This window comes from Gouania willdenowi, chromosome 13, assembly GCF_900634775.1.
Source record: "Gouania willdenowi chromosome 13, fGouWil2.1, whole genome shotgun sequence".
Lineage (NCBI taxonomy): Eukaryota > Metazoa > Chordata > Actinopteri > Blenniiformes > Gobiesocidae > Gouania > Gouania willdenowi.
In genome coordinates this window covers 1,168,718-1,192,530 of record NC_041056.1, presented here as the reverse complement: position 1 = coordinate 1,192,530, position 23,813 = coordinate 1,168,718, and the positions used below count along the sequence as shown (strand labels likewise).

The 23,813-nt window shown below is 39.3% G+C and overlaps 1 protein-coding gene across 2 annotated transcripts in view; it reads right to left on the bottom strand.

Annotated features, from left to right (window-relative positions):
* The window catches only part of actn4 (actinin, alpha 4), a 63,370-nt gene extending 41,557 nt beyond the window's left edge, over window positions 1–21,813 (bottom strand). For both annotated transcript variants that reach the window (XM_028465789.1, XM_028465790.1), the window contains exon 1: window positions 21,600–21,813. In XM_028465789.1, the coding sequence (XP_028321590.1) occupies window positions 21,600–21,725 (126 nt within the window). In that variant the 5' untranslated portion in view covers window positions 21,726–21,813. The remainder of the gene's footprint in view (window positions 1–21,599) is intronic.
* Window positions 21,814–23,813: the final 2,000 nt, after the last annotated feature.

Sequence of the window (23,813 nt, the reverse complement as noted above, 5' to 3'; positions counted from 1 at the left end):
ATATCAGCTCATGAGCTCTATGAGTCAGCAGTTATTGTAGCCTTTTATAATGTGTCTAATGTTGATGTATTCACATGTATTTGTGTTTGTAATAAACCTGTTTACACTTCAAGTTATGAATTGTTTTATTTATTTATAGTTTGTTTATCGTGATGAATACCAGAAATTATAGGGAAAATTATTTTAGTCTATATCGCCCATCCCTAGACTGAATGGGGAGAGAACAGCTGATAATTTGATCTACTTAGTTTGGCTCAGTTTGCGTTCAGAGAATAACTTCTGATCTGCTCCAAAGAGCCTCTGGTGCAGTTCCATGAGCTAACCAGTTATTGTAACTAGTTACTGTAACCAGTTCCATGAGCAAACTAGTTACTGTAACTAGTTACTCTTCTTTCTCCATTTGTTCTTTAGCAACATTCACCAATGAAGCAGCAACAAGTTGTGTTTTCAGTGGTTTTAATGCTCTGTTTTGCACCGTCGCGATTTCTTCCTGATCACCCACAAAACCATGCACTCGACGTCATTCCCGATGGTTCTTGTTTTTGGTCCGGACGTGCTTGTGTTCACAGCGCTCCTAATCGCTCTCGAGTTCGAATGGAAACGCTCAGAGACCGGCAGAAACAATTGCTCTAGAATTTGCCCGTTTGATCCGCTCTAGACTTCGTTTGCATGTTCACACCAAACAAACAAGGAGAATCCTAGTATATTTAAAACGCTCTAGGGTCCTTTGGTGTGAACGCACCCTAAGGTTTGACAAGCAACATGAAGCAATACACAAAAAAGGGACAAAGTGTTTCTTTCTGCGCCAAATTGTAAAGTCTGGACCTCATCACGATGGAGTAACTGTGTAAAACAAACAAGCATTTACAAAGCGTTAAGCATCAAACAAAAGCAGGAGTTTGATCGTGTTGAGTGCATCTCCCATCAATCACAGTCTGATCTTATCATATGGTGTTATTAGAGCCGCGTTCTTAGCCTTCAGACCCTTCTCTTTAATTGGCTGACGACACTGAAATTAGAAACACAACATCTGGTCCATCTAAGTGTAAAAATGCTGAACGTTTGAAAGTTGAAGGTAATCTGAAGCAGGTAGAAGCTCAACGTTAAGTTGTTCCTTTGAAATATGCCTGAAGATCTTTGTAATTCAACTATTTTTCGTAGGTTATACTTGTGAGTCTAGTTGTTCCCAAACAATTAAGCATGAAAAATATTGTGAATTTTATTAGTTTCATGAGTTTTAAAGAAGAGTGTCAATATTTTTGAACCATTTTCTGAAAGGTTACATCTTTTACCTATTTTGTTAAAATGTTATGGTTTGGGAAACAGTCTTTCAAGCTCTTAAAAAGCATCTACGTAAAAGCATGTAATGAGGTTTTATTGCTCTTCTTGCTTGTTTCTAAGATACCTTATTGTGCTTAGGCCTATTGAGAGGCTTTAAATATTAATATTATATGCATACAGTTCTTCATTTATCCATCTATAATTGTCAAGTCATCCTATCACTTCCTCACAGAAACCAAATAAACAGTTAAACTTGATGTTGAAAGCCAACAAGCATTTTATGCATTTCTTTAGTAACTTTAAGTTTTAGAAGACTTTTTTAAAATTCATTTTAGTCGACAAAATCTTCAGAGTTAAAGCTAAAAATGCCAGAAAAGACCAGAAAATAAGAGGCGTTGGTCGTTTGAAACCTGTGAAAGTGTTGTTTGTGCTGAAACCCCGGGTCATACTTTTCACTTTTGACTTCCCGATGCTGAGACTCATTTAGAGCCGAGCATTGTTTGTTCTTCAGCGTTTCCGCTTGTTGACGACCCCACCACACATACCAAGTCCTCCCCCATTGGTGCAGGGTCTCTGTCACACATTCCTCTGCTCACTCTGCCCTTTATGGCTTCATGATTCACTGGTCTGACACACACACGCACACGCACACACCAAAGCAATGATGGTTAACCAGCAGCAGAGAGCCAGTGAAGGTCTGCAGGGTTAAGACGTGACTCTGAATCCACAGCAAACCAAAGCCTGAGCTTGATTTAATGGAGTGATCCTGGTGCCCTACATGAACTCATGCCCCCCCCGCTGAGCCCCTCCGGCTGTGACCGCTGCTCTCAGGCCACAGATCTAGATCGATGTAATCCCTTTAAAATGACTTTAATATTACAACCACACCTCCCCCGTGCTGCTAATGGGAGCTGTGGGATGTGCAGACAGTGAACCAGTGATGGTCTGATCCGTCCAGCAGACGAGTGGATTACACAGGAGAGAAAAGTTACTCTACGATCAGCTGATCCCAAGTTAACGTTAACCTACGACCAAACCTGTAACGCACAGTAATTTGAGAAACATTCTTTTTTCTTCAGAGGCGTCTGTTGATCTCTTTGATGTTTCCTTGACTTCCGGGTAATAATTCCATAGTTCTTTCTAAATAATATGTTATGCAACTGTTTTTCAGTAAATTTAAAAGTTAATTTCCTTGCTGACGCAAAAGTCAAGGAAATATCAAAGCAATCAGCAGACGCCTCTGACGAAGACTGACAGTTGACGGTTGAAACACCCTTTCACACACAAACGTCATGATGGGTAAGATTCAGACGAAGCAGGATGACATTTGGTGCAGAAACATACAACTCATGCACGTTTGCTTCAGTGTGAGAGTGAATCATCACTCGCAGATGGGATGGAAGAGATTTACACATGATTCAACCACAAAGGTGATTAATTCCTTCCTCCTAAACATTCATTTTCACACTGGATTTAGAGCAGTTTGCTTCTGAAACAGTCTGAACACACACGTTATACAGGCCTGCGTCTGACTTTCATTCAGGAAATCTTGTGCACGGACTCGGTCACGCAGCAGCAGCCACATTACTATCACAGCTCTGCATCAGAGGCTGTTGCCAGGCAACGGGAGACTATAGCAGCTTTATTTTTTTGTGCAGTTTGAAATTCTGCCCCTGACTCCTCCTGATGAGTAAAGTGTGAATCTGAAGCCTTTCCACAGAGCGTGGACACCTGAAGGTTACGGTGTAGTAGTAATAACGAAGCATGAGCGATCGTGGAGCTGTGAGGTAGAGCAGGGCCAACAGAGGCAAATTTGTTAACGGGGGCTGAATAATCCCCTGCAGGCCAGCTATGATTGGATCAGACAGGGTGGGGAGTGCAGAGGACTTCCCTGACCCACATTTGGACCTGCAGTGGAGCCGGAGAGGTGGTGGTGACGGCACTGCAGCAGCATCAACATCTGGACTGTGACTCATGTTTCTGCAGCTCATCACTAGAAGCTTTACGCACGTCTCCTCCTCTGCTCCCATTCAGCGTACCGTACAGTCATCTTTGTTTGCAAGCGTCGCCTCCCTCCAACACAGCGTTTGACTTGCCAGCTTGCACGTGCACGTGTGCTTCTCTTTATATTGTAATCTAGGGATGGAGGAGAAAACCTCAGAAACCTCACAGCTGTAACTTCTCCTTCCTCCACAATATCCTCTATATCCAACAAAATATGACATTTACAATTATTGGGCGCCAAAGCAGTAAAAGTTGAGGTTTCACATCTCACAACGACAGTTTTTCACATGCTCAATAAACCAAAGGGCGGTGATAGCACATGCTGACAGTGTTGAGATGTTAGGGCCTTTCCAGACACAAATAAATACATTAATAATCATTAAAGTCCTTTTTATAGTATTATTGACCATCAGTCAATCAGGAGGGTTTAGCAATGTGGCTAATACTGTGTAATTTCAGCATAAACCATCCCATTTCTCTAAACCATTTAAAGTATATGTATCAAACTCAAGGCCCTATAGAGCAATCAAACTAGAGAAAGTAAAAAAAAAGCAAAGAAAACAATAATATATGTGAAGAATACAAAATAATGAAGTTTTAGATTTCTCAGCCACTCTAAATTCACAAATTTGATGAAACTACACCATATTTGTAGGAGCTCACATTTTTCCCATGCCTATGTCACATGACCAGAGTCAGATTTTAGTGCAAAAATGGGAAGAAATATTCCTATTTCCTACCAAATTCTGAGACAAAAATGAAGTGAAGATCCTGCAGGGATCATTTACTGCTTGCTTTACATTCTTTATAAATCATTTATATGCGGAAGTGCAAACTAGGGCACATTATTATTGAAATGGATCTAATTTTCTACACCTAATATCTGCGGCTCACTTGAGATACATTTCTCCGTGTTTGGCTCCTGAACAAAAGTATCACGGTTCTGGGTAATATCGCAATACTGAAGCCTTTTATTATTATTTTTTATTTATTTTTTTTAATGAATGCAAAGTATTTGTACAAGTTTGAAATACTTAATTACTTATAGTGTTGTTTGGTGCACGATAAGAGTACATGAACAAAAGCATATAAGCAATAAAAAAAAACTAATAAATGAAGTTAGAATTTATATGATTGAAATTAAAAAAAACAATCATTCAGTTTCCTTTGCACATAATTTTATGTTTAACTAATATAATTAATCAATTAGGATAACAAATCCACTTTTTTTTTTTAATCTATTTGACAATAATGCTTCTTCTCCAACATAATAAACCATAAAGGACAAACAGGAACTGATTAATTGGGAAAACTATATTTATGCATGCTTTTCTGGGTGATGTCACTGGTATTTTATGAGATTGGATGTGATCCCTCCATTTGTAAATAATGTTTGTACATTCTAAATATCTCTGTAAATAAAAAATAAAATAAAATAAAAATCGCTCTGAGTCCATGCAGAAAAAACAAACAAAAAGTGTTCCCTCTTTTGGCTCCTATAGCTGGTGACAGCGCCTGCACAGTAGATCTGCTATTGCTTTACCATCTCTGCCTCATTTAAAGCCAAAATAGGTCCAAATGGGACTTTTGGAGTTTGTTTTTTTGAGCAAAATTAGCGATGCCACTGACAACGACAAGGCACACTCGCCGCTCGGGCCCGGTGCTTCAGTCACGTTTTGTGTTGTGTTTGTGACTGTAATGGCGCTTTCACACCAAACGCGTCAAAAGCGTAGAAACCGGCAGGTGTACATTCACAACATATGGTGGACGCACTTCTAGGGAGCGTTGGCGGTCCTGCTGTGCATCCCGCATCTCCTGTGCAGTGCGTTTTGAAGCTTTTCGCATGGCGGACACTTTTGGCGTGTGTCCGGCAGTTCCAACGCAGCTGACGCTGGAGTTGGCATTGTTGAACTTTTGGGGCATATTACGGCGCATCGACCAATCAGGAGCGTTCCCACACTTCTCTATAGTCCTCTGACATCACAGTGCACACACTGAGTCACACCAAAATACATCCGACCTGAAACACCGCCTTCTCAACACAATGTTCCCCACCGTATCACAGTCACTGGGTGAATTATGAACGTAACTGATCGCAACAATATCATGTGAATGTACCATAATCACGTTCAGGTGAGACAGAACTTTAGCTAGTTGTTTGTTTTGAAACGAGTTTCTATCAAAGCGGAGCTGTCTTCATGGAGTTGGTTCTTGCCAGTAGAAACACACAAACAGCCAATCAGCTACAGACGGGTGGACCCAGCGTGTGGAAACAGCCTATGATATCTCTGGACGTCACCAGTAATAGGCAACAGCCAATCATCCAGTAGCTATAGAGTTTGGTTGCCATGTTGGTTTGTTTTCAAGTAAGTAGCGTGCAGAGAGAAGCCAGGATGAGAGTAGAGGCAGCTGCTATGTAGCGGAAACTGGTACCGCTAGTATCATAATCCACAGTAGTATCGTAGTGTAGAACTTCTAGTATAGTAGGAACCGTTACAATTTGGCACCGTGGGTATCGTGCAACTATAGAGTTTGACAGCCTTGATCTATAACTTATAAAATGAATAACAGTAGTTAACTATTAACTAAGGATGTAAAGATATTTCTTAAATTGGCACAGTGCAACACGCGACGCACACACACACACCTTAAGAAAAATATGTAAAATCCCAAGTCAGTAATATAAGCAAACTTAAAAAAATAAATAAATAAAATTGGCTGTATTTTTTCCTCACTGTATTTATTATTTGAAAACGTTTCTTGTGGCTTTAAAAAAAAATATATATATATATATATTTGTTTAACATTGCATGGTGATAAAGAGGAAATGTGTAGTTTATTTTGTTTATGAGTTCAAACAGTTCAAATTGCTTCTAATAATGTTATACGAAGAAAATATATTAGTTTAAAAAATGTTTGACAATTGAAATAAAATAATGAAAATCTGTGTTTTGACTAATCTGTATATGATTTCTATGTATTTAAATAGAAAGGAGTTCAGTGCATCAGTACATCTCAATCTTTGAGTTTCTTTAAAAAAAAATAATTGGGATTTGAATGGAATCATTGGTGGAGTCAGTGTATCCTCACACTCCTACTATTAACCATGTTTAGCATGTTTCAGGAGCGTTAACAGCCAATAAAAATCATCTAAACAGGGAAAGATGATGAAACGGAAACAAAACAGAAACGTGTAACTGAAATGGAATCTGGAAAGTTTTAAAACAGAAAATTAGAGGCTTTAAACAAAACCACTAAATGTCTTTGAAATGGTTAAACTGAAACAGAATTGTGCGCTGATGCTTTGCTGGTTAATAACATGTTTTAGTTCTGTGTGAATAGTGAGTCAACTGTTGCTGCAGACAATCATTTAAATAAAAAGTTTAGTTCTGGTTTTATTAACTGCACTTTTTGGATTTGTTACTTTAAAATGAGAGGAAACAAGCTTTTGCATATCCTCGTCTGAAGAGAACTGACTACGTGCACATAATATCATGGTTGGGGGGAAGCAGGAGGGCCCAAAAATGCACCTTTGGGTTAATAATCCTTTCCATGAAACCTAAACATGATCTATTGCTGTGCACCGTTCATCCTTAGTGTCTGTAGCAGCTCCAGGCATCAGTGAGGGAGAGAAAACAGGCTGCAGTGTACAACCAAAAATAAACCCCACACACACGCACACACTCGAGTTGTTGTCTTCAACCAGAGCTTGTTGCCGTAACGACGGCAGCAGCAGCAGAGGAAGAGGAAGAGGAGCAGTGCGTGGGATTGGTAAATATTTGATGCAGGCCCTCCATCGATACCCTGCTGAGAGCTCTCAGATGGACCCCGAGGTGAGCGCACGAGGCCGGGGACGGACCAATCAGAGCTCACGATTCATGCATCGCTTCAGAAACTACAGACATGTTTGATAACACACGCTGCACAAGGTCAAATAAAACAGAGGCTCGAAGCAGATCTGTGTGTGTGTGTGTGTGTGTGTGTGTGTGTGTGTGTGTGTGTGTGTGTGTGTGTGTGTGTGTGTGTGTGTAGGCTTCACCTCGTTGCCCAGTGCCCCAGTTTGAAAGCTGTTAAATAATGCAGCAGAAGCTCTCAGAGGGAATCAACACACACACATACACGCACACACCTGACATGAATGAAGGTGACGGGATTCAAAGTAAAAACAAATGCTGCATCATTTAAAAACAAAGCAGACATTCATTCTTCATGAAATCATCATCTGATTGGTCCGTAGCATTAGGATGATCAGACATCGTCAATCCCCCTGATTAACCAGCATGTGGAAGCATCCGTCTCATTAACAGCTGCTAACCATCATATAGGATTATTACTCATCACAGGTTGAACTGTGGGTGTGAACGATCCAAACATTAAGCTCCATAATTAGCCTCTCTTTAACACTAAGGCGTGTACAAAGCCTTTAAACGACAATTTAAAACAACTTTTTACCTGTGTAACCATGGCAACAAGACAACTGTTTATTTAGTGCCTCATTCATCTTCTGTATGGCCTCTGATTTTCTGTGATTGCAGAAAACGGACAAAAAAAACCTGAATTCACGCTCTGAATCGAGCACCAAAATGACCCTGCAATGCCTCACGTTTCCACGCCATTATTTACCAGATACCAGTTGATTAAATGTCTAAAAAGTGTAAAAAAGGGACAGATTTGCAATCCCGTTTAGAAAATGTGAAATTAATAACAGTGTTTTTCAGGAAGCTTAATATCAAGTACAGTAGGGGATTAAGGGTTCAATTCTCAAATATTTTTAAATAAAATTCAAATAAAACATTAGGATGTAATGATGCACTTTAATTTAAAAACAGATTGTCATTCTCTTTATTTGAATTGTCAATAATTTTTCAAAATATATTGTTTTCTTATGATCTTCTTACAAACCGCTTGAATTCATAACAAACTGCACATTTCTTCATTGTGTGTGTGTGCTGACGGCTTGGGCCAGGTTTGGACGTTGCGGTAAATCAGGTGATGTGTTTTTATTCAAAAGACGCACTAATAGATGCCGACTCGCCTCAGATCATTCTACATGTGCGCGCACAGATGTGAATAGTGTCTGGTTGATTTTTTAGCCAATTTTGGATATATCCTTAAATTGAACCAGTCATACGTGCTTCTTATTCTCTCTCCTTGTTTTCCACCAGATGAGAAACATCTGGCACGCCCACCAGTGTCCTGTGGGTGACTGTGAGGTAAACTGCTGATAAAGCCGTCTGATCCCGCCTCTCATGCCCTGCAGACGTCTGCTGCCCCAGATGCAGCGCTGTAGACTTCACCATCATGGTAGAAGCGTGCACGCTAGCTAGCTGCACTAGTTTATCTTCTGTTGTCCAGAGGGAGAAGAACCTGTCTGGGTGTGGCCACTAAAGCAGACTAGCATCCATCTGTAGTAGCAAAGCAGCCACGTCTGTGCACGGTGACTAAATGTTTTGTCATGTGTGGACACGCTGAGTGGAATTAACAATGTGTGAGAGAGAGAGAGAGAGAGAGAATAACTGAGACTCTCAGAGCAGATGTCACCTCACAGCAACAATGGATTCTATTGGACGAGAACAGGCTGATGGAGAGAGAGCCACGCAGCACAGGGAGAAACAACTGCTTCAACATGTTCCAGTTCCTACAGGCAAAAATACTACATAATATATATGCAGGAAGTTCGAAACTTTATCAATCACACAAAAGAAAATGGAATTCACATTCTAAAAAACAAAAGAAATGATTTTTCGTTAAAGTTGGAGTAGTGATCATGTTATCCTGTGTGTTTTTAATGTGTTAGAAATTCATTAAAATGTGAAAAGGCTCTGGTACAAAGACAGGTTTAGCTGATGGTGTGTTGGCTGAACTGGTGATCAGTTTACCTGGTGACACATCAAGGCAGAAGCATCTACAATGGTCCATATCACACATTTATATGGGATTGTTCCTGTTAAATGTGTGGTTGACGGTTCAAAGTGTCGCAAACGATAAAAGTGTTTCGGCCAAAAACCGAAAATGTCATTTTGGTGCATCGCTACTAGGGATGTCGCGATACAACTTTTTCACTTCCGATATGATACCAATATTGCAGCCTTGAGTATTGGTCGATACCGATCCGATATCAGCATGAATCATACATACTTTTATGACTTATATTCTAGTGTAGAATGTTAGAAAAGGTTTGATCAAGTGATGTTATTCAAACAAGAAAAGAACAATAGTCAACAACAGTAGGGATGAGAAAAACTGACCCATTTATTATTAACCAATTATACATACATTTTAACCTTCAACATAATATCTACAGTATTCTACAATTGAATAAATATAATATATATCAGAGATTTTAGATGCAGTACAATAAAATTCGACATCCGTTTTATGTCTGATATCGGATCGGCACACCCTTAATCATTACTTAAAAATGATTAGTGCCACATTAGACAGCAAACAACAAAGAAATGCAAAGTGTTATAAGGAGGTTTGAAGCACTACGAGATTAAAGTCTATTTATGAGAACCATATAATGCTCAGAATTCCCTGTTGTCCTCCATTAAAGAGGCTATTTGCTCAATATCAGTCAATGGTTCGTGGTCAGAACAAACGCAAACGTCTGACTTTATTCTTGTATGGCCAAGATTATTATTTTTTTAATGTGGCCCTAATATGCAGTTGTACGGTTTCTTGTTGTGGTTGTGATAAATCATGTCAGCCGTTCTCTATCAATGCTGAATATTTTAGCTTTAAACATGTCTTCATCGTCATGCATTTAAAAGGCTGGTGAATCAAAGAGTGCACAGTGGTCTGAACTGTGAGCATCAGAACTTCCATTATTCCTATTTCAATGTTTCATCGTGGAGGGAAGAAGCAACAGCAGAGCAGCGTAGCCGTGAAGTGTTTCCAAAAATACAAGCTTTTGTAATAGAGGCGATCTACACGCCGCAGCCATGGAGACGAGATGGAGATGCTCAGATATCACAGAGACGAGTGGGAGTGTCAGGCAGCGAGGCGGCTCGACGCCCACTCGCTTTCATTCTGTCCTCTGCAGGTCCACGAACTGTTCACTGTGGCTTCTGACAGCATGGAACTCCAATGGAATTTATGTTTAGTCACAATTTGTAGAAACGCACGCGCACACACAGCTTCTCAGTTCATTAATCTCCCCGTTCCTTCCCATTAATGATAGACTATATTAATATAAACATGAACACACACACCACAAACCCCCGCCAGGCGTTTTAATTCTTTCCACTTTACACACGACAGCTCAGACTAAACTTTCCACCCCAAAAAAAGTAATCATGTAATCATTTCATTTCATCTGATTTTCTGTCCTTGAGAAATGTGACTCCACTGTATGTGAGCCAAAGGAACCAGAATGCTCTGCTTTTATTGTGAAAGGAAAGGAAGCAGCTTTGTGTGTCACACTGCAGCGGGCGCCGACTTTAATCAAACAATGTTTTGGGACAATATCGGGCATTTACACAGTTTCTTCTGATAAACTGATGATTGAATGTGTAATAAATGTCAAATCTCACGCACAAATCTTGCTACGAAATCTCACAAAATTACAGACTTCTATCTCAAAATATAGATATTGATTAAACCCCCTCTGACAATCATCACAGATTTCTTGTGAAACAGGTGGAAAAAGGTCACGCAAGTAAGTGTTTTCTGAAATCAATATCAGACCGATATCTAATATTGATATCAGAAATAAAATTGAGTATCAGAATTTATTCAAGCACTCCAGTAAATTATTTGTTTTTATTAGATTTGTAGAGTATTATGTTATGGTTTCATTTGATCAGACAACTGTTTTTCCGGAAATGTACTTTGATCTGACATATTTTGACTTTCATCTGCCAGTCTTCTTCAGAGGCATTAACGCTTATAAGCGTATTAGTTATTTTTGTCTTCAGACATTTCTTTTGTCTTAAGAAAAAAAATTACTTGCTGGAATTATTGCGCGAAAGTCAAGCAAACATCAAAACAATCGGCAGATGCCTCTGAAGAAGACTGGCGGTTGACAGTCAAAAGATGTCAGGAGATCAAAGTAAATTTCCTGCAAAACTATTGTCTGAATAAATGAAAACATTATTTAAAAAGAAGACATACAGTATGGATTTGTTGAGGTTATTTTTCCAGGTCTCCCAATTTATTTTTTATTCAATAGAATGTTTTTCAAATTACAGTTTCAATGTCTGTAAACCCATTGGTTTGTATAAATATCTGCATGGTTGGCCAATTATCAAAGCTGTAATGTCTGGACACCAATTAGCGAGTGTAGCTAACGGATGGGCGTGTCTAATCTTGCGCTAAATGTCGCACTACTTGTGTGACTTCAGCATAAAACAAATATGAGATTGACAATAAATCACTAAATCAAAGGTTTTTCAGACGTTTGCACTTTAAGGGCAGACAGACTTTAAATCCCATGTTGGGGACACACACTGTAAGGGGGGGGCTGTCAGCGCTTCCAGCTGTAACCGTCGACATGCACGCTGGCAGCCGACCAAGAGGAAATGCTTTGCTTCTATTGTGGCCAATTTCAATTCATCAGAGGGAAACAGCGTTGGCTAATCCCCATAACGCAGCACAATGCTGAGCTTCATCCACATGTAGAGCCCATGTAAAGGAACCAAACGTTGGGAATGAATTACCTTTGGAGCCACGTTGGCCACCACCCCGTACTGTCCACTACACCCCCCCCTTCAGTGAGTGCCGCTTTGCGCATCCATATGCAATGCTGCGAGACCCCAAACCTCACAAACAGCCCCCCCCCCACTATAATGGGCCACCAAAGGAATGTTTCCCCCGCCGTGCTGTGCCGTGAGCCCTCGCTCAGAGCCGAGGGACAAAGGGGGGAAACGGCTCACATTCCTCTCTGCCTGTCGACTTTACTCGTCCCTCACTGTGGATGTCGGTCAGCTGAGGCTCTCGGGCCTTTTCCCACCGCTGACCTGAGACCAGCTGGTAGGCCGAGAACAAGCAGAGAACAATGTAGAACACATACGACAGAAAGAGAAACAGATCCAGACGTTAAAGATAGAAACTTCACCCAAAGATGAAAAATCTTGCCTATTATAATGGAGCTCTGCATCCCTACATTATTAGGGCTTCACTTTTATCAGAGAACAGCAAAAATTGTGGAATTTGCTTCCTGGAATGGAAGCACTGTTATTTCATACCCTCACATGTATGACACAATCACATTAACATTCAATTTTTGAAAATGTCAACTCTCACGCAGTTTACCTCATGAAATAAAAATAGCTGTAGCACCTCACATTTTAGGATAATATCAGGAATTTCAACATGGTGAAAAGGTAAAATAGGTGTCAATTCTCACTCGAAATCTCTTGATTTTAGTGCTTGTTTTGATCCTTGTGATGCAGCACGTTACCGTAATTTCTAGACTACAAGCCACAACTTTTTTTCCACGCTTTGAACCCTGTGGCATAAACAATATTGCGGCTATTTTATGGATTTTTTCCAGGTTCAAGCCGCCAAAAAAAATTGAGTCTTGTCAGATTAGACCGATGAATTTGCCCAACGGGTCACCGTGGACCAATGAAACGGTTCACATTAAATCAAACGCACTCACACGGAATCAGTGCGTAATGCACACACCCTCACCATGGCATAGACACAAAGAGTAGCGTGTGATGCAGCTTTCAACTTTAAAGCGATCGACCTGGCTGTCAGAAATGGAAACAGAACCGGTGCACGTGAGCTTGGCATTGATGAATTGATAAGAAGAACTGACTTGATGCTAACAGACAACAAACGCTTTCAGAGTGAAGGAAAGCTTGAAGACTGGGACTACACAAAGAGCAGACAGCTGAGGTGTTTCCACCGTGCTTCAAGACAAAAGTGACATCGAGAGCGATGATGGAAACGACGCCGAGAAAATGTCATACGGAGGGATTCGGAGGCTTTTCAACTCCGACACTGAAGACTCCTTCAGTGGTTTCAGTGAGCAGGAGGAGGAAGACGGTGATCAATGACTTTTTCAGGTAGGCCAGGCTGCAATTTTTTTTTAGCTAGCCGTGTTACAGGCAACGTCTTTCGTTAAACAACACGAGCCAGTGTAAATATGTTGTGTTTCAATGTAAACACCTACGACTTATAGACACGTGTATATGTACAAAATATTTATTTTTTTTAGCGTATGCGACTCAATAGTTCAGCAGTTACGGTATGTTAGAGGTTTAGAATGTGTCTGAGGCCAAGGAAACAATATCAAAGCAGTTTGTAATGAATTTAACATAAGAGGTTCCTCCTCTTACACCTCAGCCCTGTTTGCTCCAACACACCAGTCAAACAAACACATGCATCTGCTCACCACACATAGAACCAATGACTCATGAAAGAGTCTCACTTTTACAAAGCAAAGCACGCTGGATTCTCTTGATGGCTTTTTGAAGCGTTAACGTAAGTGAGTGTGTGTGGTGTGGCAGACACTGCCGATCAATTCTGTTCTTTCTGTAACACTTCCCGATGCCTCCGTAAACTCCATGATCAAAGGCATTAAACACATTCCTGGTTCCAGAAGCAGCGAACAAACACTGGCCTGTTTTAAAGGCCGAGGAATCACTTTGATTATCACGCTGAATGTTTCACTTTGATTCATTAGACAGTCATCTAGATAGTCTGGCCACAGAAAGATATTTATGGGAGGAAACTCGATGGAAGGACCTTCATCATCAACAGCCTTCTGCATGTCAAAGCCAGGCTTGGAGAGGAAATAGAAAGTGACATCAGAGCGAGAACACATTCATAGTCACGCACCGAACGCACAGTTTTCACTTTGTTGTGCTGCATTTTTTGCTGATTTTTCTGTTCTTATACATAATCTTTTTATATGCCACTATCAGTGGACCACACTAGTTAAACAAACACAAGAAACATGGATGCTGTCAGACTCGTTGGTGAACCTCCTCATGAAAGCGTGAACTTTTTTTTCGCAATATTTCAGTGTTTTTTTCAAATTCAGGTGTTTCCATTACCAGTTTTTATTGAACCAGTTACATTTTTTGCTTGTGTGCTTCTACCGTCAGCTGTTTTAAACTTATTTTCCTTGACCCAGATTGGAATCTGTGAGTGAAAACACAAATAAAAACTTAAAAACACAGGAGAAGCTAGAACCTGGAAAACCAGATTTTACCACAAGCAGACAAACCAATTTGTTTTTGAAAATATTTAATATTTGGTATTTGACAATAACAGTGTTTAATGATCCACATACTCATAATCATGACAATACAAATTATCATTTTGCTCATCAGAGTTGTATGAGGTGTTGTGACTCAATCCGTGACCCAACTAAATGGTGATTTGGGTCGTTTTGGCTCAATGCTGTCCGGTCTGACGTCCATAGTCCTTACAGTCTCCTTCAAAAAAAGTCTTCAACTAGCAAAGAAATACCCAGAAAACATGTATTTATTTGCTGTGTTGTGTGTCTTTTTGCTGTGACATCACAGCCAAGATGGCTGCAGGTCAGAAATCTTGTTGGGAGGAGTTTGAGAATCACAACCTAATTTACTAATTATTCTTGCTCGTTTACAACGGTATTTGTATTTTATGGCGTTATGAGCACTTTATTCTCATTTATGCAGGTTTTAGATCCATGTTCGTCATCATTAGGCTTTCTGTTAAGCTCCACAATGACACAGTAACATTCCGGGGATTCTTTTTTCATAATGGGACAACACAACCGGCTCTGAGTGAAGGGGACCAACCCTTCACCTGTTCAGGCCTAGCTGTCACCGAGGGGCTTGGTGTGTATGAAGAGTTGCTGTTAAAGCTCTTCGGTGGCGTCACTGCGTACTTGGACAAGTTTGAACCTGTGACTGATGTGGGAGCAGAGCCTTGATAATAGGTTTCCACAGGGCTAGGAGCTTGGCCTATAACAGACAACAACCAACTGGACTCATGGTGGGGTGTTTGACAACTAACACGACGTTAGCTGACTTAACAAACGGAGCAGAACCAAAGTCCATCCAAAGTGGTTCCTTTAGTTTAGTGCAACATATCAGGGTTCAAACCAGTTAGGAATCATCCTCTTATTATGTGGCCACTAAAAACAGCCTGTGTGTGTGCTGAGTCAGCAGGAGAGACAATGACAGCCTGTCTGTCAGACTCATCCCTTTCACAAGCACTAGAGCAAACAGCCATCTTCTTAAAGCTCATTAGCTCCACTCCTTACGTTCACTCTGCAGAACGAGGCGTTTACGTCATTAGTGGCACGCAGCGAGTGAGAACACAGAACAGGAATTTGCCCTGGGACCCACCCGCCATGCCTTAGTCAGGACGCTGGGACAAGTCCCTTCACGTCTATCCACAACCAGAACGAACCTCAGCCCTGCACGTTAATGATTAGTCGGGGAGATTTTCCTTCCTCAGCAATCTTTGACCTGCGTGATCTCTGGGCAAACATGGACGCGCCCACAGAGTTGACTAACCAGCGACAGGCAGACAGACCCACCTGATGATGTGAGGCTGGAGGAATGTCTGACGTCGATGGCAAAAATGCAACAATGGCCGTGATAAAATGCAGGAGACGTAGCTTGGCATGCGGGCACGCCGATAGTAAGTATGTCAGTCATCAGACGGAGCACATGCACATGATGTGCAACTATACAACATCCATTTAAACATCATTAAACTAATAATTCAGCAGTTATGAGCTCAGCTAAGGAAGAAGGTGTGGTGCAGTGTTTCATCTCCAGTCCATGAAGAAGACGAGATGAGGCAAAGTGAGGAACGCAGAAAACCGACGACATCCACAGAATGAAACTTCCTGAAACGGCAATAGTTCTGACAGATGAAACCCAAGAGAATATCACACATTTAAACATTTTATCCTGGTTGGGAAGGTGCAAGTACACTTCACTTGGGGTGTGTATTCCCATCAATCTGACGGTTACCCTCAGGGAGACGTTTCAGGGCAATAAAGACTAAGACTAAAAAACAGCTAAAACGAGCTGTTGCCCTGAACACCAAAAATACTGTGTAGTGTGTGTGTGTGAGGGGCGGTGCACATGGCGGAGCGGAGTTTCCGTGAACAGCGTTCCGCTCCAGAGAATAAGTTGTTGACAACGCACAGTTGAACAAGGTGTTTAGGAGCATTCTTGGCTAAATTGAGGAACAAATGACCCGTTGCCCTCGCTAATTTCCAACATGGGCATTTATCGTTTCTATCGTGGGATGACATTCTTACTGGTGAGAATGGTTTTGACGATATATCGCGAACGACGAAATATCGCACATTCTTAATAGATATATACTTTATTCATCCCCAGAAGGGGAAATTCAAGTGTCCAGTAACATACAGTGTGCCATACATTCCACACACATACCTAAACATGAATAAATAAAAAGTTATTTTTTTAAAATTATAATAAAAGTGCACATTAGCAGGACCCATTATACAATCTAATGGCAGCCGGGATAGAATACGATATACATTGCGATATCAATAATTACACATTTCAATTAATTTTTTTTGGTTAAAAAACAATTTGGACATGGATCGATACCATAATTGTGTGGTAAAGTATCGTCATATATTGGCAAATTTCTTACACCCTTACTTTTGACTTTCAATGTAAAAAGTCTCTTTAAATGGTAAATGGTAAATGGACTTGATTTATATAGAGCTTTATCACAACTGAAACAGTCTCAAAGCGCTTTACACATCAGCTCATTCACCCAATCACCCTCACATTCACACACCAGTGGGACAGGACTGCCATGCAAGGCACTAGTCGACCACTGGGAGCAACTTAGGGTTCAGTGTCTTGCCCAAGGACACTTCGACACATAGTCAGGTACTGGGATCGAACCCCCAACCTCTCGATCAGAAGACGACCCACTACCACCTGAGCCACGGTCGCCCACTTTAGACTGCAATGTCCCGTTCATTGTTGTGAGACTTAAAAACATTTCAGTGGAACGTTTCCACTTGTAAAGCATTTAAAAACAAGAGTTCAAACCTCCGCCAAGTTAAGAGACGCACATTATGATCTAAGACTGGTTCTGGATACCGTAGGAGGTAATAAAAATACAAAAAACAAACAGAAATGTGTAAAACCTGAAACATTGTTTGGGACAAAGGATTGAGAAACATTCCGCTGAACGCAGTGTTTGATTCTGTGACGACTGCAGAGATGATTCTGATGATCCAGGCTGTGGTTATTCCCGTTGCTTCAGGACAAAGAGCATGGGAATGCAGAGCCGTATGCACGCGTGGAGCCAAGTCGTGGTTCAGGGGCTGGTCAGCGTCCAGACACCTCAACACTGTGTCTGATTCCAGCTGAATATTTCTTAAGCTGCAAAGCGAGCACGCAACTACAACACCAGAGAGGAGAGGCCAGTGAGAGCAACGAGATGAGCACCACGTGATTTAGTAGTGAGCGCTGAGCGTCCTCTGTCAGTCTAACCCATGTCTCTGTCCAAATAGCTGCCATGTTTGGAATAGCTGAAAAAGCTGCAGCCCGTGAAAGGAATTCAGTCGTCAGAGCCTCAAGCTTCAGCTCACTTTAAACTAATATCTGGGAGGTTTTTAAAATATTCAAGAAAATACCAACAAGTTGTTCAAAATGTGGGGGTGGCATCGCTGCAAATTCACCAGAGTTCAATCAGAACGTCTAATGGTCACTAGTGTACGTGTTTCTTCCATTAACCAAAATAAAAAGGTCTTTTGTAATCACGAAAAAAGGATAGAAAATACGGCATTCACTTTCCAAAACTGAAATGGCAATATTAGTGTTTTTTATTTTGTTTTATTATAGCCTCACATGCATGTTTTGGGACAATTTCACACATCTATGCACAATTTGTCTTCGTAAACACGTGGTACAAGAGAAGAAAACGTCAATTCTCGCGCAAACTCAAAATGAAGAGATATGACAGGATGTCATTTTCTGAAACATAAATGGACTAAACACTCACGTTTTGGACAATTTCACACATTTCCAACATATTTTCAACTGTAAAACAGGTGGGCTAATGTTAGCTTAAGCAAGCGTAGCAAACGGCTGGACATCAAATCTCATGAAAAATCTGGAGTAATCTCAGCGCGTGCTTTTATTGCCGCATTTATGCCGTGTATGAATATGAAATTATGATAAGACATACCAGAATTCAGCCTGTTTGACACGGTTTCTGGAAGTTTGCTAGTGTAAAATAACAGAAATAAATAGAAATGTGTAAACTCACGCAGAAATGACACGAAATTGGGTAAACTGAGACGGAACTGGACTGTCCAAAGGAAAGCGTTCACCTCTTTGAGCCCCTGAGTCGCCATATTTACAACCAGTGCTAGCTAACCTCCAGTCACAGGTTAAAGTCAACAATAGTGTTTGTTTGTACATTCAAGTGAAAAAAATCCTCAGCCTGTTCTGACAAAACAAGTCGACCACAAACGATGAAGAACAGACGATACACGGGCGATATGAACCAAAACTATTAGCTTCATATTTTTTCTCAAAATGGCGATATATGATATGATATGATATAAATGGGAGTGGTGGCCTAGTGGTTAAGGACGCTGGGCTTGTAATTGGAGGGTTGCCGGTTCAAGCCTCACCTGGCCCATCACTGTGGGATGTTGAGTAAGTCCCTTAACCCCGAACTGCTCCCCAGGCGCTGCAAAATGGCTGCCCACTGCTCCTCAGCGATGGGTTAAATGCAGAGGACAAATTCCATTAATGTAATAACATTACATGGCCAATTAAAGGCGAAAGCCCCGATTTAATCTTTTAATAAATCTCAATTTTCTAAATTCAATAACGTCTGACCAGAAAGACAATTTGGTGATGAAAAACAGCTGCACAATATGACACTTTTGGCTTTTTCTCCTGTAGCGGACCAGTATTATAGTTCAAAACAAGTTATAAAATATATTGATATTATATAGGCCTAATTTTCTATGTCATCAAAAAAAAAGAAAACTTGATATATTTATAATTTTGATATATTGCCTAGGCCTACTTCAAGTAGAGTCAAACGACGCGGGAAAAAGTCGTCATAATCAATAGAAAGACAACGATCAAGAGTCTAACACACGTGACTTTATATTTGGGACATTAGCTATAGCTAATGGTCAGTTAGCTATAGGTTAGTTATAACTAATTGTTAGTTAGAACCAGTGCTGATGAAGCAAGTTAGGTAGCTATGGTTAGTTAGCTATAGCTATTGGTAAGCTAGCTATGGTTAGTTAGCTATAGCTAATGGTTAGTTAGCTATGGTTAGTTAGCTATAGCTAATAGTTAGTTAGCTATAGCTAATAGTTAGTTAGCTATAGCTAATAGTTAGTTAGCTATAGCTAATGGTTAGTTAGCTATAGCTAATAGTTAGTTAGCTATGGTTAGTTAGCTATAGCTAATAGTTAGTTAGCTAATGGTTAGTTAGCTATGGTTAGTTAGCTATGGTTAGTTAGCTATAGCTAATGGTTAGTTAGCTATAGCTAATGGTTAGTTAGCTATGGTTAGTTAGCTATGGTTAGTTAGCTATAGCTAATAGTTAGTTAGCTATGGTTAGTTAGCTATAGCTAATGGTTAGTTAGCTATGGTTAGTTAGCTATAGCTAGTGGTTAGTTAGCTATGGTTAGTTAGCTATAGCTAATAGTTAGCAGAGAAAAGGAAACAATCTGTGACCAATAATCAGCAGCAGCTTTTCTTCACACAAATGACCATAAATCACTTTTAAACAATAAAAACTTCACAAACCCAGAAACCGATCATAGAAGCTAATCCAGTCACTGGTTCATCAGACATTTGTAATCTCACAATAACATTAACTGGTGATCTAAGACATCAATCACGCTCCATCAATATTACAGATGTGTTGAATCCAGATGATGAAAGTGATCCATAACCTGACTCTACAACTATAATGTGTGAAAAAGACTTTATATAAACGAGTTAAACGTTCACAGTCTCAGAGCTGGAGCTTCTGATCAAACCTAAACCTGATGAATGAAGCGTGTAAAGTTGACCAATAAATCTTATTCATATGATGAAAAATGTGGAGCAATAAAACGCAGCTTTACAGCAGTACTATAGGAACACTGGTAAAAAAAATTAAAAATAAGGTTTAGACTGTCCTCATATCTTCATAAAATGGATTTTAAACTTGAGGCCCGGGGGCCAAATCTGGCCCTTTACAATGTGTAATTCAATAAAACTCCAGAATATTTGCAGGACTCAGTTTTCCCACGCTTATGTCACATGATGGCAAACATTTTTAATCACAAGTTCTTGAGATAATCTTCATTTTTGTTCCACAAATCATGCAATTTTTTCCTCCATTATTCAACAAAATGTACCAAATTAAATAGAAATTGTTCACAAAAACAAGAAAATGATCAAGTAAAGATGCTGCAGGGTCTGAAATCTCACATAATTTATAGATGAAAGTGCAAAGTTTAGCTTAAAAATGTTAAAATGGAACTTTATACAGCATAAGATCTGGAGCCCATTGAGATTAAACTGATCCATAATTGACCAAAAAAGTGAAAATTAGTTTGACAGGCCTGTTTTAAGACATTTATTTATGTATTTCTCACATTTTGGCAACTTAAGCTCATCAATCTTTGGTGAAAAATTCACTTTCATTGTTGTTAAAATGAGTTTCTAAAGAGTTTAAGGGGAAAATGTTGCTTTTAAATGATTAGGAACCTTATCTTATTGATGATTTAGAAGTGTTTATGTTGGGAATGAGTGTGAAATATAGATTTATATGAGTTAGATAGTCTTTCTTCCTTAAAATCAGTTTTAAATGGTTAAAGTGTGAATGTGATAAAGCCCAGACTAGTAACTTAAGTATACTAGCACTTGTTAAATTGGTTTTAGACTTTACGCTTATAAATATATAAGATTTTAAGCCATTTATCTGTGAATTTTTCACATTTTAGCCACTTTAGCTCATTTATATTTGATGCAACCTTTGAAAATTAACTTCCATTGTTAACTATTTAAGTGTTTTCTCGTACTTCGGGTTTGTAAAGTGTGTGAAATACAGATTTATATGAGTTAGTTGGTCATTCTTCCATAAGTTAACCAATAAAAGCAGTTTTAAGCTGTTAAATGGTTAAAAAGTGTAAAAGTGATCGAGCCCAGCCCTCCAGGGCCTGTATCTGAGCTTTGTGGGGCTTGTTTCGGCCTGAGGCTCCACCACAGCCCGGGCTAAAGGCTCCGGCTGTGGGTCGGTGTCAGGCTGAGCCCAGGCCGGAACAGGAGCTCCAATGTGGCGCCTGTTTTTCTCTCTCTCACACAAAAGGAAAGAAACGGAACCAAAGCAGGCCTTACCTTCCTCTGCTGCTTCTCCCAGGCCGGGTCCAGCAGCAGGTCCCGGTCCCAGTCGTTCTCCTGCTCCATGTAGGTCTGAACACCTCCGGCACCGGCCTGGTTGCTGGAAGCGTGATAATCTACCATGTCACCGCCACGGACGAACGGAATGAAGTTACCGTGACGAGGAGGGAACTCGATAAAAAAATAACAATAATTTAAGAAGAAAAAAAAAAAAAAAAGAAAAAAAAAAAAGAAAAAAAAAAGGATCCAAAAGCCGCCGCCGAGTCCGAAGAAAAGCGTTCCAGGAGCGGGCACAGAAGGCGTCCGCCTCTCAGTGATGGCTATCCGGTGTGGGTAGAAACGCTTCCCCCTCACCACCGTTTGGCTGCTGGGTGGAACCGAGGAATCGACCGCTCCTACAAAACTGCACCGGCACCGAACAGCTCCCGGAGCCGCACCAAGCTGCATCCGGTCCGGCATTTCAAAATAAAACTAAAAAAATAACGCCTGTTTCCATATGGCGGTAGATTTGTGTCTTTTTTCATTAAATAATAATAATAATAATAATAATAATAATAATAATAATAATAATAAAATAAAATTCGTATACATATACAATTCGAAAATAAAACCTTTTCAATCAAAACAAAATCACTTCAATAAAATAAAACCTTTTCAATAAAAACGAATACTTTCCATCAAAGAAAAAAAAAACGTTCCAACGCAAAATAAATAAATGAATAAATTATGAGACCCAAATAATTGCATTTGAACACCTTTTTTTGATAGAAAATATTTATTTTTATTTAATTAACTTTTTTTTCTTTTGATTGAAAAGTCATTTTTTTTATTGAATACCAAAGACACAAATCTACCTCCATATTTCCAAGGTTTTTCTCACTCTCACTGAAAGATTTCATTTTTAATCTTTACATCAATTACTTCAACAACATGATACTATTCTATAAATAAATATATAAATAGATATAAATATATATATATGTTGATGGAACTTGCAATAAGTTACCTGCAGATTTATTCCTTTGCAGCAGATCTCATAAATCTTCCATATAAGCGTGATTTTTTTTCTCTCTCCATGTAGACCGTATGCTAGGCCTTTATTTTGAAGAGTCCCTTGCCTTGTTTTGCTATACATCCTGGGTAACTTGACTAACAAAGCGTCTCCAGTGGTTTCCATAGGCTCAGACAGCTCATGAATATTAATGAAGCCTCTGAGACAATGAAGCATCTGTATGTGGGAATTATCTAATCACTAATGAATTTAGTGTAAAAAAAGAAATAAAAAATCAGCCAAACAATCTCTCTGGTGTCTGTCTCTATTCTGTCAGTGTGTGTTATTATTAATTATTATTATTATTATTATTATTATTATTATTACTGAGGAGATTTTTTTTACAGAGACAAACACGAACCTGTGTGAGCTGTAAATCAGATGTTAGGTTTATTAATACTTATTTAAATAACGGTCAAAAGATTCATATGTGTTTCAGAAGTAATTTGTGTCATTTCTTTTGTCATCTTGTGTGTTTTTGGAGTCATTTTATCTATTTTAGTAGTTGTTTGATACAATTTTCTTTAATTTTGTGCATTTATGTGTGTTTTGGAAGTCATTTTGTGTATTTTTTGTTGTCATTCTTGACTAGTTTTGTCATTTTGTGTGGTTTTTATGTATTCTTGCCATTATTTTGTGTATTTTTGCTGTCATTCTATATGTATCTTCGTCTCACTTTGTATAATTTTCTTTCATTTTTGTCTACTTTGTGTGTTTTGGAGTCATTGGTCATTTTTCTTTTGTGTATTTATGCATGTTTCAGAAATAATTTTCTGTATTTTTGTTGTCAATTTGTGTGTTTTTGGATTCAATTTATGTATTTTAGCTGTTGTTTAGCATGTTTTTTCCCCTTCATTTTGTGTATTTATGCATGTTTAGGAAGTAATTTTGTGTACTTTTGTTGTCATTCTTGTCTATTTTAGTCATTTTGTGTATTTCATGTGTAGTCTTGTCATTCATTTGTGTATTTTCTGTCATTCTGTGAGTTTGTTTTTTTTTGTACATTTTGTGCATCTTTGTTGTCTTTTACTCCATTTTGTGTATTAAGTCATTTCATGTTTTGTTTTTTTTGTTCTTTTTTTAATCATTTTGTGGGGTTTTTTAGTCATTGTAACTAATTTATTCCTAATAAAAAGATCAATTTGCAAATGTAATTATTT